The sequence below is a fragment of the Thamnophis elegans genome, chromosome 4 (genome assembly GCF_009769535.1).
Source record: "Thamnophis elegans isolate rThaEle1 chromosome 4, rThaEle1.pri, whole genome shotgun sequence".
NCBI classification, from domain to species: domain Eukaryota; kingdom Metazoa; phylum Chordata; class Lepidosauria; order Squamata; family Colubridae; genus Thamnophis; species Thamnophis elegans.
In genome coordinates, this window is record NC_045544.1 from 60319051 (window position 1) to 60334580 (window position 15530).

General features: G+C 35.4%; 1 protein-coding gene across 1 annotated transcript in view; it reads left to right on the forward strand.

Annotated features, from left to right (window-relative positions):
* Positions 1-15530, forward strand: part of PACRG (parkin coregulated) — a 270618-nt gene that overhangs the window by 1639 nt on the left and 253449 nt on the right. Inside the window, exon 2 of the mRNA XM_032215518.1 lies at positions 131-290. Coding sequence (XP_032071409.1) covers positions 153-290 — 138 coding nt within the window. The 5' untranslated portion in view covers positions 131-152. The remainder of the gene's footprint in view (positions 1-130; positions 291-15530) is intronic.

A 15530-nucleotide genomic window follows, 5' to 3' on the forward strand; every position in this document is an offset into this window, starting at 1 on the left:
AAAGGAGCAAATACAAAGGGACGAAAATTAGGAATATAATTTTTTTTGGCTCCAAGGTAGAGGGGGGGAAATCTGTTTTCGTATCCAAATAGTTTCCTTTTAAAATCCCGACCACCAATCCCACGTGCAGCAGCCAGCAGCCTCCGGAGAAGATGGTGGCGGAAAAAGAGGGTGTAAGCCCCCCCAAACTGAGACCCCAGCAGCTGCAGGAGCCGCTGCGACACGCAAGAAGAACCAAGAAGCAGGTCAGCGATGGATTCACCATCAAAGCAATGATGAAAAATACCGTGGTATGTTGAGATGCAGTTACAATAATAGAAGGTTTTCTGACCCTTTGGGTTTGTCATTTAAAGTGCCCGTGGGAGGAAGGGTTGGCCTGCCGTTTGCAATGGGTGGGGAAAAGACGGGATGACAGCTTGAGGAAGGGGGGGGGGATTTGCCTGCCAGGTCACCGAAATGCTGCTTAAGCGAACTTCACCCATCAACCATTACAGATTAACAGAGTTGGAAGGGACCTTGTAGGTCATCTAGAGCTCTTCCCAAGCAGGAGACTTTACACCATTTCTGACAAATGGCCGTCCAGTCTCTTGTTGAAAGAGATGAAGCTCCCACAACTTCTGTAGGCAACTTCTGTTCCATGGGTTGATTGCTCATGCTGTCAGAAAATTTCTCCATATTCCCAGGTTGAAACAATCCTTGATCAGTTTCCATCCCTTTTTCCTTATCTGGCCTTCAGGTGCTTTTGAAAATAGCTTGACCCCTTCCTCTCTATGGCGGCCCCTCAAATATTGGAACACTGCTATCATGTCACCAAAGTCACACTTGAAACAATTTCCTTTCTCTTTCCCCATCCAAATACGCTAACAATCCATCCCACTGCTTCCCATGGTTAATGAGTCTGACTTGAGATCCAGTAGATCCCATACACTATGCTAGGAGCCACCCATATTATAAGAAGTTGTTCTTAATTGAGAGATATTGCTCTTTCTAGCTTTTGATCTGAAGTGTTTATTCTGTGTTTAGCTAGCTTAATGACCTGCTTATTTTTAACCCAATTCTTTCGTAATTTTTTGCACTTCTAATTATTATGATTTTTTCCTGTACTACTTTTTTTGAATTTTTTTTATTTTAATGAAACAAAAACACAAAAAAAGAATCATCCTTCATTACATCTTGTAGAAAATGTGTTGATTGGTTACAGATAACTTTCATGCATTTCTTCCACAGTCATTACTTATAGTTCATATTAAGTCAAAAATCTTTGTATATCTTACTATCAATGTACCACAGTTCTCATTTGACTACAATTATTTGAACATGCTTTTACCTCAAATCATTCATACTTAAAGACACAACCACATAATTGTATTCATTAGCTATTTCAAAAAATCATCCAATAGCATTACACCTTTATAGCATGTTTTAAGTAAAAGTCCATTAATAAAGTTTCTAAACCTTCCCCCCCCTATTTTTTCCAACAGACTGATTAAAATTTATATCCAAGTTACTTTTTCCAATACCATAGCATGTATATATTATTAAACAATGACCATTAACATTTCCTTGTTATTATTATAATTGGCTAAAAATCATTTACTATTTATGTCCCATCTCCTCTCATCAGACCCCCCCCCCCAAAAGAAAAACCTTACACTTTTATAACAAGATCTAAATAAAAATTTGTTAATAAAATTTTATAGGTCTTTTTCCCAAGTCACAATTTGCAATTATATCCAAATTTATTTTGCTAGATTACCATAATGTGTATATTATTAAGCTGTATCCATTATCATTTCCTTATTGTTATTATAGTTAATTAACTGTTAGCAAATAAACATTTGATAACAATCTAAAACAATCCAAGAGTTACAAAATTCCTACTTATTAATCACCAAAATCAACTGATTTTTTATTATCAACCTTCATTGTCAACCTATATCTTTCCAGTAACAAAACAGTCTTAATTCTCTTGCCAATTGTGGTGTCAGTCTTCTTTTTATCTCCTTTATAAGGTTTTTATAGACTTCTCTCCGCACTTTGTTGCTTGAAGGGTCTCTCAGATAATCTCGTTGCCCACCAGTTGCTACTAAAATTAGCTTGTCTTTGGTTGTCAATCTTGCTTCTGAAAAAAAATTCTCTTCTTATGTCTATCATCATTAGTATTTTTTTTCTGTGTCCTGGAATCTGGGGTAGAGGTCCAATTCATTGAATTCCCTTTTCCATATTCCCTTTTTTCCACTTTCACCCACATTTGCTCTATTAATAAATTCATCTATTGTCTTATCTTTATCTTCTATATCTTCATTCTCCCCTTTAATTTTTGGGGCTCCAACCCCATCATCTTTTGCTGTGAGGAAGACTAGTCTTTTCAACTTCTTCTCAATTCTCCCATATTCTTCTAATATATTTTGAATTCCAGCCAAGATATTTTGGAATTTTAAGGTTTCCTCATCTAACTATTGATCCATGTTTCCAAAACAGAAGAAAGAAAGAAAAAGAAAAAGAAACTAATAGCGACTGCCACTCTAGCCTTCCAGGCCTCTTTTATTTTTTATTTTAGATTGACTTGAACACAAGTTCTTTTATGCTCTTCAAAGCAGAAGGGTTTCCCCCCCCCTCCTTTTCTTTCTTTCCCCTGCCAAAATAATTCTCAGAGGCACCTGTGCCCTTGGTTCTTTATCAGTTTCTGTAAATAAGTTGCAAACCCTTCAGCTACAAAGTTAGTGAAGTCAAATAAGGAAAGAAAAGAGATACATTGTTTCAAAAACCCCAGCTTCTGACCTCCAAGTGGCAGTGTTAATTTTCACCTTCTAATATTTATCTCTGGCTTATAGGGAACAAAGTTCTTTAGATTTCTTTTAGTGTGGTTTGATAACAAGTAGTAGGAAGAATTGTTCATCAATCCGTTCACTTTAAGATGAGAGATGAAAAAAACATTGCGAGCACTTCAATCCACAAAAAATAGTTATAAAGAAAAAAAAACTTTCCACAACGATCCAATTAGGATTATTTTCACTGCTCAGTTCTTTTGCTTAAGGATCTAATTTGGCTTTAAAGAAACATTTCTTTGGGCAATCTTTAGCAAAATAGAAAAAATACCTCACCAGATGGACTCACTTTCTCTTTTCACTTCCTTCCTTCCGGAGCATCCCGATTTCATCAGCCTGGGGTCTGCCTGTTTACCGCCGGCTTGAAGCACTTCCCTTGGGTCTATCAGGGATTTTGCGATGTCCCTGAGAGCAGCAACGCTTTGTCTTTCTGATCAACATCTCTACGGGACGGTTTAGGTCTCAATGGACTGTCCCGCGGCAAAAGTGTCAATGGCAATCTCGGAGTATCGAGACTGCATGTTTTGACATCGCGACGTGGCTCTTCCTTCTCATTGCCTGTACTACTTTTATCTCTCTTTTTTTCTTCAATATTTCATCTGTTCCACAGAGCCCAAATCTCCTGATGTTCTACTTTTCATAAAACATTCAAAATATTCTCAAAGTTATCATAAAGTAAGCATTAAATAAAAAAACTACAGCTTCACCTGTATCCCCAGTGCTTTCCACTGGAACTCATATATGGAAATATAAACCACACTTTTGGAAAAGAGGCAAAACCATTCCATTTTTACTGTTTTATTATTCTAGGAGTTTTCATTTCTGTGTGAGAGAGATGATTAAAGCATTGTCATATATTAATGGGGAAGTGCCGTGCGATTTTGTGCATAATTATTCCAAAATAAGTCAGTGATAAATGAGCCCTACACTAAACAAATACTGTGATTTTTATTCAGGAGTCAAGAAGTTATCATAGCATGTAATGAATTTTATTTTGTATTAACTGTTTCTAACTTTATCTACGATTAAAAAACATTCATCATAGAACATTGCAATATATTGATGCCCAAGGATTGCAACTTAGTATATTACCATCTCTATTTTTCTGTTCTTTTCCACAATTCATCAGCATTATTTTATGCATCTCTGCTCTACTCAATTTTTCCAGCCATTATTATTTCTATGAGACTTTTGTCAAGGAGCATAGTATAAGTTCATGCCATAGTCTATGTTCACACAGAACATTTCATTCATTTCAGATTTTTTTGTTGCTTGTTTTGCTTTTGAACAACTTGCTCACCATAAACCAGCCACATGTTGAGATTGCACAAGCAAAATGCAGTGGCTCAATGGCTAAGATGCTGAGCTTGTCAGTCAGAAAGGTTGCCAGTTCAGTGGTTCGAATCCGTAGCGCCACATAATGGATTGAGCTCCCATTAGTTGTCCCAGCTTCTGACAACCTAGCAGTTCGAAAGAATGTAAAATGCAAGTAAAAAAATAGGAACCACCTTTAGTGGGAAGGTAGCAGCATTCTGTGTGCCTTAGGTGTTTAGTCATGCCGGCCACATGAACACAGAGACATCTTCCGATAGCGCTGGCTCTTCAGTTTTGAAACGGAGATGAGCACTGCCTCCTAGAGTCAGGAATGACTAGCACATGTGCGAGGGGAATCTTTACGTTTTTAACATAGTTTTGAAGTTGGGCAACTTTAAGATAGAAGATTTTAGCATAGCTTGATTTTCACGTAAATTGTTTGAGTATTTTTAACACCATAGCTTACCTTAGTATAGCCTGTAGGTTTGAATAAAAGTTAGAGGCTCTGAGAACATTAAGGAACTGAGTAAAGGCTGCTAGTGTATAATCAATGAATAAACTATAAACTTTTAGCCACCTATTGAGGAAGCTTACGAATGAAGATTATTGGGAAATATGATGTCTGAAGATACGCACAGTAATTTCAGGTGACCAAACATGATATAAAAACTAAAAAGATGCCCTGTGTTAAGATTGATTATTGATGGAGATAACCAAGTAATTTTCTTGGCAACAAAGATTTCTTGTTGCACTCTTCAGAGTTGTTTCTTTTTCACTTCTTAGTCTAACATTCAGTCTTGGTAGTATCCCATCAAGTACAAACCAAAATTATTACTGCTTAGCTTTGAACTAAGACCAGAATTTAGAGCAGTGCAGCTGTCTGCTCTATTTCTGACAGTGTAATGATTTGAAATCTAGCAAAATAACAACAGAACTGCAAGCACTTCAAAGCTTAAGTAAAGGAATAGAACAGAGTTTGGAGAGATTGAAAGAAAAAAAATTGAAAGATTGTTCCAAATACTGAGATTCTCAGATTTTCACCAGGGACATTGCTTCTATCTTTGCAATAACTTTGAAGTAGCAATACATTATAGATAATGAAGTCCCTTATTACATATACATTCCCCACTTGTTATGATGCGCTGACAATAAGATCAAAATGCTTCTGTTAGATTGGGTAATGGACGGGCACACACAGGCCTAACGGTAACAACAGCTCTTTATTAAGTACAACAAGTGAGAACAATCCAACAAAAGTTGAGTCTGACAGCAGCCCTTTTATAGGGAGCTGCCAGACCCTTCGGCCAATAGGATTAAACCTCTGTTCCCGCCGGAACAGAGGACCTTGGTGGAAACCACTGTAGTTATAACAAGTATCTAACAGCTTCAGTTATAAATTATGACTTAAATGGATAATATTACAATTAAAGTAAGTATAAGCTCAATCTTCAACAATATTTTTATATTGGAAATAGTCTGTCATGGCTAAAATTATGTAATTCCTTCTGACAGAATGATAGAGCTGATAAATGTGACATTTTTAGAAATGGCTAGCCAATAAGATACCTTTGGTATGAAAGTTATATATATTTACCTGAAAATTGATTTTTAGGTAAAACATATGTAAGAAACAAGTATTATATTATTATACGGATTAATATACTGAAAGCATATACTGAAAGATCCCAGGATTCTTGCATAAGTTTTGCTGCCTATTTTCAGTTTGCAGTTAAATAAGGTGCAAATGCTTAGTGTTTACTCTTTTTAATTAAGATATTTGTATGTAGTAATTATCATTTGTGCATCTAAAACTGAATTAGAAAACTGGTTTTACCTCTATAATTATTATAGTTTTCAGAATCTCAGTAGCCAGAAAAGAAATATTATCCCATGAAAGTGGGATAATATTTAATGATTGCAGTTTTGATACTATAGTTTTATTTGTCCATAAACATGCATGGATAAAACACAGAGGTGAAAATGTACTTTATCTGACAAAGGTGATAAGTTGTTCAACAACCGCTAGCAGTAGTTTTCCATTGTAGAAAAGCACTCTCTAGTGTTTTGAGTTACAGTAGTTAGAAGTAACACATGGAACTACTGGGAAATCAACTAGTCTAGTTAGAAAAAAAGATAGATTGGGTTATATAATATTACCCTATAAAAGTTGTTGTATTGCAGGTCTGAGGCTATTGAATTCATTGCAAATTATTACACTATTTCTGCCTTCTGATTATTATTCCCAATTTGGAAAGAGCTAGCTCTGATAAAGAAACATTCAGAGAATGCCAAGTTTTATTTCTACAAATACTTTTAGTCCACATAGCTTTTGAATTATGTTTCAAAAAGTTGCTTTAGATATATCTGAGCAATGAAGCCAGGAAGGAAACAATTACTTCGTTTTCCAATTTCTAAGACTATAAATAAACCCTATGCTGTTATTTCTATCATTATTCTACTCTATTATTATTTCCATTCTAGGTTATCTATACTGGAGCTGTTTTTATTTGGTTGGGAAAAGGGAAGGGAAAATAGAAGAGTCTTTAAAATGATTTTAAGTAAAGCTGTAGAATAAAGACAATAAATTGCATTCTAACCCTGAACAGCATATCTGTAGTGTAATGGGACCAGCTGTAAAGCTTTAAGAAGCTACTATATGTGGCTACAGATTCCTTTGTATTTGACAGTTTTGACTTAGCATTTTAGGAAAATATTATAAAACAAAACACATAATTTTGTTACGGATAAGGTATCTAGGATAGTTGTTAAATGGGAATTTGAATTTTAAAGAAAATAGTATTTTACCCTTATAAGTTTTTAAATATGAAAGCTTCTAATGGACCAGCTGTTTATTTAGGAACAGCTTGATCTCTCTGAAAATCCTATTGTTTCAGGATTATGTCTGGAGACAAGGTGCATTATTTCTGTTTCCAAACAGAAATGTTATACAGGTAGTCCTGAACTTACAACCATTCATTTAGTCACCATTTGAAGTTACAATGCCACTGAAAAATGACTTATAACCAGTCCTCACAGTTGTAACAATTGGTCATGTGATCAAAATTTGGGTGCTTGGCAACTGGTATATATTTACGATGGTTGCAGCATCTCAGTCATCATTGTTTTCAAATTTCACAGCCAGCTTCAAATAAGCAAACTCACTGGTGGAAACCAGAGACACTTAATGACTGACCAATTCAGTTAATAACCATGCAAAACAATCATAAAATTGGACAATCTGGGTCCTCATTTTACAGACTTTGGCAAGATGGAAGGCTGAGTAAACCTTGATCCAGTGTAAATGCATTTTTTTATTTTTTCCATTTTCATTTCGTACAGTCACATATATACTGTGCATAACCGGGGCCATATAACATTAAACAATAAACACAGCCATTCCTCTTGTCAACAATACCCCCCAAAATAGAAACCCAATGTACCTCTTCGACCCTCCATACACCCTTTCTTACGCCCCCCTCCAACTTTCCATCTTCCCTCCTTCATTCCCCTCTACCCTACTTCCCCTCCCCCTCTACCACTCCTCTCTCCCGGTACACTCCCTCCCTTCCTTCTCACCCTCCCTCCAATCCTCTCTCCCACCCTCTCTACCCCTCTTTCTTCTATCCCTTTACTCCTCCCTTCGGTGTATTTCTACTATCTATTAATGTATTCAGCTTGTCCTATTTTTACAGTGGAATTAAAGAGCAACAGTATACAAGTGCAGTCGCGTTACTTTGAAATCTAACACATACTAAATATTCCCCCTCCCCCCTAACACCCCACCTCCCTCCCCCCCCGACTTCCCAGAGCCCGTACACAGTATAGATTTTTAACAAACACAGTCTAAAATATGTTAAGACAAAGGAAATAAAAAAAAGAAGTTGATAACATCTCTGCATTGAACTCAGCTTCTTCCTGTTGCACTAACTTTGAGCAGTTTAGATTATTCCTAATCTTAAGCATAAGCTATCTGGAATTTCTTAGTCCCGTATTTGTTTTGTATATAGTCAATCCATTTTTTCCAGTCTCGTTTATATCTCTCATTTGAATGGTCTTTAAGATATGCCGATATTTTAGCCATCTCGGCTAGGTTTGTAACTTTCAATGTCCATTCTTGAGTTGTAGGCAAGTCTTTCTTCTTCCAGTATTGCGCCACCAACAGTCTTGCTGCCGTTATTAAGTGCAGAACCAAATTAGTCTCTACCGCTGTAAAGTCAGTACATATACCTAGTAAAAATAACTGAGGAGTAAACTTTATCCTTCTTTTAAAGATATTTTGCATAATCCACCACATTTTTATCCAAAATGCCTTAACCTTTTGACAAGTCCACCATATATGAAAATATGTAGCATCAAGAGAACTACATCTCCAACATTTAGGCTGTACATTTGGATACATAGAAGCCAGCTTTTTAGGATCTAAATGCCATCTATAAAACATCTTATAAAAATTTTCTCTCAGGTTTTGTGCTTGTGTGAATTTCACATTTCTTACCCATATTCTTTCCCATGTGTCCAACATTATTGGTTCATCAATATTTTGAGCCCACTTTATCATACAATCTTTAATTAATTCTGTTTCTGAATCCACCTGTATTAATACATTATATATCCTCTTTATATGCATTAAACTTTGATCTCTTATTTGTTTAAACAAATTATCCTCAACTTGGATAAAACCAGTTTTTTGGTCTATTTTCCACCTGGCCTGTAATTGGCCATACTGAAACCATGTTTGAACTACCTTCCCCTCTTTCAGTACCTCTAAAGATTTTAGTTGTAGAACCCCCCTTTCCAAAGTGAGAAGTTGTCTGTAGGTGGTTCTATCCTGTTTTTGTGCTATATTCATATTTTCAATTGCATGTCTAGGAATTGCCCACATGGGTAACTTGTCATGTAGTTTATATTGATATTTTTTCCAGACCCGCAGTAAAGCATTTCTTAAGATATGACTTTTAAAATTCTTATCCAATTTTTTGTTGAATAACAAGTAAGCATGGCAACCATATACCAGATCGTGTCCCTCGATATTCAGTATTCTATCGTTGGTTAAATGGGTCCAATAACTAATTGCGGATAGCGCCACTGCATCATAATATAATTTTAGGTTAGGTAATTTCAAGCCTCCTCTCTCGCGTACATCTTGCATTATTTTCATCTTTACCCTCGGCTTCTTTCCGGCCCATACAAATTTGTTGATACCCTTCTGCCATTCTAAAAGATTCGCATCTTTTTTAAGTATAGGTAACATTTGAAAAAGAAATAAAAATTTTGGTAAGATGTTCATTTTCACTGCCGCTATCCTACCCAGCAAAGATAAGTGCAGTTTCTCCCATTTTTTCATCTCTATCTGTATACTCCGCCAAAGTGGTTCATAATTGTGCTTATATAATTTCCCGTTTGAGGCTAAAATATTAACCCCAAGATATTTGACTTTTTTGACTACCTCACATCCTAGCATCCCTCCTAGTTCTTCCTTTTGTTTAGTATTCATATTTATAGCTAATATTTTTGTTTTCCCTAAATTTATTTTAAAACCAGACACTTGACCATATTGATTAATCGCATTCATTAAAATCGTACTAGATTCCTGCGGTTTTTCCAATATTATGACCAAATCATCCGCAAAAGCGCGGACTCAGTATTCTTGCTGCCTAATCTTGATCCCTTTTAGACCATCCAAGCCCCGTATTTTATTCAACAACACTTCCAAAGTTATAATGATCCAGTGAGAATCAAACTGTCCTATATAATCATCCAATGAATGCTTTTATTCTACGACAGTTTGTCTGATCTGAAGTAAACCTATGCCTCCATTTCTATGGGGCTGGTATAATCAATAAATATTACTATGCGGATGAAATGCCTGGGGAATTCAGTTATCAATTTTTTTTCTTTTTTGGTCAAAACTGTTCAGCTCAGTTTGTAACTAAGTAATTCAAGCATTGTATCATAGGTATGGTCTGGGCATTGATGGCTTTGGTGGTAAACTTGTGAAAGTGGGTATCACAAAGAAGAACGGGTCAACTTATTCTCCAAAGCATCTGAAAGTAGGAAAAGAAGCAATGAAAACTAATCAAGGAGAGATGAAAACTGATCAAGGAGCTAATCCACCTAGACCTAAGGAACAATTTCCTGATAATTAGAACAGCACTCCAGAAGTTATGAGTGCTTCAACACTGAAGGTTTTTAAGAAAAGATTGGACAAATATTTGTCTGAAATGGAATAGGGTTTCCTGCTTGAGCAGGGGGTTGGTCTATAAGACCTCCCTTCCAACTCTGTTATTCTGTTAAGTGAACCTGTATATTCTTAATATATCTGCTATTCTTAGAAAAGGCTACGTGGTAAATTTTGTCTTTGCCACCTATTTGACTTTTAGCCAGATGCTGAAAGAATTCAGTTGGCAAGCATTATGATGTTTGGCAAATTCTAGCAAAACAGCACCTTCTTCTCAGTACCTGCTTCAGTGAGAATAACTGTTGTTTCAGTTGTACAACTATAAAGAATTTTCAAAATTGGCAATGAAGTAATATAGCGCTGAAATTGGTATTTTTGCTTTTCTGGTGAGTTTATAAAATTAAAATAATTAGATGTTAGATGATAAAGGAGAAAAAGCTCAAAATCATACAGCATTTTGTAGTAAGATTTTTTTTAACTAATACAAGGAGTCACTGATTACAGTAGTGCTATTAGCAAGGGATCCTTATGATATTCTTTTTCATACAAGCAGATAAAATTGAGTTAAGCTTTTTACTGAAATTTTAGGATTCACAAAAATAGATTAAGTTTCAAAGTATGGAAGTTACTGGATCTACTAAGATCCAATACAGGATCTAGGTAAGTTATGAATCTTAACTAAGCAAAGATCTTATTCTGACCCTTGACTTTTGTACCAGGAGAAATATTGAAGATCTTTTTTAGATTCTGCATGAAGGTTTGAGCTGCCATTTTTTTTACAACACCTTGGCATTCCATGTTTAGACAGTAACCAAGAGTACAGTAAATAATTTTACAGGATTAGAATTTAGTATCAAACAGTTGGGTAGAACTTGCCCAAAGTCGTATGTTAGGTGATATATTTTAAACAGCAAATATTTGGCCTAGAGCTAATATCTTGTATCCTTCAAAAATAATAGCAAATTTATTCAGTTTCTATTTTGGCTTTCCAGTTGATGTTAAATAGGTATGCTTTTCATGCTGTATGGGATTTTGTAAGGATTTCACAAACACATTAGTTGTTTATATCCTCACAGGAAAATAATCCAACATATTCTTTTGTTCAAGTCATTGAAATTTTATGGAGTATTATAATAGTTCACAAACTGGCACCTTAAATTACAAAAACTAATGAGAGTTCCTCCTTCTTAAAGTTTATAACATTTTTTTCTTTTTTCATAAGTAATAATAAAACCTTAATAACAAATTAAACTATAATTTAACAACAGCTATAGTGATTATGTATTAACCATAATGTCCCTGGAGCCTCATGGCAGAAGTCAAGCGCTTCCAATTTTCTCAGCTATTACCTCACAATAAATGTTGTCCTTAGGCTATATTTCTGGTATTAAATTCTTGTATAGAGAAACAGGTTCCTACTTTGGAGCTGAGCAAATTTATACCATACAGGGTTTTTATTTTCCCTTATGATGATTTTTCACAGTTGGTTCAAAATGCTGTATTTCCCGTCTCTCTCGCACATGGGCTCTTTTTTCCCCCCAAGCCAGTTCAATATGTGCTGATTCCAGAAAGGTCACTATATTGTCACTGATTTTTGCCTAATATTTTAGATATCTCAATGAGGCCAGGGGAACTTGGGGTCATTAATCAGTGGTCTGCTGCTCTTTTGACAACCTCTGCAGTAGGCAGAAGGGAATAGGGAAAACAGGTATCGCAAAAGTCGGTGTTTAATATCTTTGAGTATTAAACAGCTCCCAACCTTTTTCCCCAAGACAATGTATCGACCAAAAATGAGAATCAAATCTGTGCCTCCCTAACATCCCTTCTAAGGATAATATATTGTCCTTACATTATAAGGATCGTTCATTCAAAGGACCTTTGTCCTAGAATATGTTTCAGTAGCATCTTTTTTATTTACCATTTCTGTGGATTTCAATATCAACTTATTTTCAGTGTGGACTTCTGTTTTAAAAAAGGACAGGGCTGTCAACATCTTCTTTACAATGAATTATTATTGGAAAGATGTCATATTATCTTGTGCTTTACTCTCTCTGTTCTTGGTCAGATACAAAAATAAACCTTTCAACAGAAAGCATACAATTGAGGAATAATATTGAATTATAATTTGCATAAATATTTTTTTACAGTTGGGTAATACAAATAGTTTACACTGCATACTGATTATCCTGTTTTGTTCTAAACATAGCATATTATTAAATAATTATTGTAATATTAGTTTGGTGCACATTTGAAAAAGATGTGTTTGAAAAAAGAAGCACAATCTTTATTTTTATAGTAGCAACATATCTTAAGTTTTGATAATTGTAAAAAAATTTGATTGATCATGTGCCATCAAGTCATTGCCGACTCTTCGCGATCACATAACTGGACTTTCTCCAGTAAGATTTTTTTAATTGTTTGGTCCTTCAAGAAATGGGTCTGGGAGGCGTGGCTTGACATCGCTACGACATGACATGCAATCTTGGAGCTCTAGGATTGCTGTCGATATCTCTGTTGCTGGACGATCCTTTTTGGATCTAAGCTGTTCTGAAGGAACGGTGATAGAGAAGGGCATGTCCTGCTAATCTCAGGGGCATCGCAAAGTCTCTGATTGATGCAAGAAAAACTCTTTTTGCTGGCTACAAGAGAAGCAGCCAAAGTGGCTGCAGAAGACTGGGACAAGCCCCTGAAATGGAAGCAGAATAGGAGAGACAGTGTGTTGAAATGGTGAAAAAAATCTTTATTATTAGAGAAGAGAAAACCCCAAAGACTTAGAGTTAAAATAAAATTGAAGACAGAAGGAAAGAAGTGGCAAATTAACCCTGGTTTAAAACTATCGTGTTATCTTTTCCACTTTAATTTTGTTTGTTTTCTATGGATGGACTTTTTACAAATGCCTCTTACTTTTAAACTGGACTTGTCTTTTTTCCCCCTTCTTCTTCTATATTTTTCCCATTTTTTGTATTCGTGGATTAAAAGCCTCTTTCCTCGCAAGGCTCGACCAGATCAGAATTTTTAAACATTTTTTTTTCTCTTCCGGAGTTCGGAGCTGAAAAAGAGAGGCAAAAACAGAGGGAAAAGATGTAACACTGCCATCTAGAGGCTAGAGGCTTGGCAACATCTGATATTACAAAGCTATTAGCTTTGTTTAAACCTAGCAAAAGCCTTGGATGTTTTAGTGGCAGTGTTTATAATTTGGAAAAATGGTGCAATATGAAGAAGAAAAGGAACTAACATTGCAAAAAATTATGTTAGAAATTAAAAAAGTCTTAATAATCACAGAGAATTGAAAAGACTTGAAATTATAGATCAAAATACAGAAAGCACAGAGGGAAGAGTTGAGAATACTTATAAAACAATGATGAAATTTGAGGACAGAGTTCAAAAAATCACAGAGACATATGAAAGTGATAAGAAAATTGTTGACACTGACAGCAAATCGAGTGCAGAGGGAAACGATAAATGCAAAATACGGAAAGGAGAGATCGATGAACTGGAACTCTATCTCAGATGTCAAACATAGATGAAAAAAGGGGAGAAAATTTGGCAGAAACAATGAGAGTAATTTCAGCAAAAGCACTAGTGATAACAAAAGTCAAGAATGCGGGGCTTAGCAGTGAGAAGACGGAGTTTCAGGCTATTCCTGAAATTCCCCTATTCTGAAGGAATTGGACGGGTCGTTTTCGATCCTAGCTGTCCCGAAGAGACAGTGAAGGTTTGGGGAGATCCAGTGACCTCAGAGACGTTCGCAGGTCTCTGGGGGGGGGCTTGGAATTCAACCCCTTTTGCCGGCTCCTTCTGGATTAGCTGTATGCTAACCGAAACTGCAGGTTGCCCCTAAGAATGGTAGAAGTGATTTCAACTGGTAAGCTGATTTTATTACTCAAAGAGAGATGGTCCGCACTAAAATCTAAGCTAATTGAAACCAAAGAACAGAAGAATCTAGCGGCGAATTGGTTTTTCTTTAATGGATTTATGGCCGGTGGTTACCCTATTTCTTAAATGTTTTAAAGATATACATCAACATTCTCTCTGACTCTTTTTAAGTGGGCTGTAAATTAACTTACTATAAATTGGCTTTTTACGATCTGACACTTTTATTGCTTGGCTGTGTTGGTCTAAGATCAGGCATCACACAGCTCCCAGCGTGTTTTTACTTGCAAATATTTTAGACTGCGTCACAACATGGCGTTGATACATACTTCAAAAAGTTCGTTTCAAATGTTTTTCTCTGCATTTCAAAAGTTGTTTGACTCATATGAAAGATTTGGAAAAAAATTGGACCATTTGACATTAAAATATGAAGAAAAAAGTGAGAACGTTGAATGTTTGAATGTTCCTGAGATACAAATGAAGAATGTGAGAAATGAAGCCTCTCAACTTGCTGACAAGCAGGGCGTCTGGGTTATTTCGGAGGGAGAAAGAGATGCAGCTATACAGAAGATTTATTTTAAAAGACAGAGCGCAGGAGGAATGAGAAGCATTAAAGAATCTACACTTTATGAAACATCATTTGCAGAATTTTTAATTCCACCCTTGAGAATTAAAGACAAATTGAAAAGTTTAACAATCCTGGGACAACGTTGTTATTTCATCAGAGGTATCTTGAGTAAAAAGGTGCGAAGATATCCTTGTTTGGACTTGCTTATAAAAACATTTGGTAAATCTATTCCACGAATGGCAATAGGATTAAGAAGGTTTTGTTATTGGAGAGACATAGGCTGATAGATGGAAGAATACAATTTGAAATTAGCTAAATCTAATTACTCTTATTTGTAATAGATATAGCTGAATAATAATTGATATTGATAGTAATGTATATAATGTGGAGTTGATATGATAAATAATAATTGGATATGAGAAGGGAAGGTTGGAAATATTTTTGGACCATATACAAAGGTTATTAATCACAATAATTGTTACTATTAAAAAATAAAATAAAATATATACAGTTAAATGTTAACTAATAGGGGGAAAATGTTACGATATACGATATAATTACATAAAGAAGGGAGAATGATAATAAACTACATGGCATGGAAGTTGGAATTTTTGGTATTAAATATTATGGATGTTCAGCTAAAACAGGATATGAGGATTTGATGTTAATAGAGGATTTTACAAACAAGTAAATGAGATGTCAGCATGTGGTTATGGACTAAACCTTTGGCATAGTTAAGGATGAAGGATGTTTAAATAACTGTAGTCAA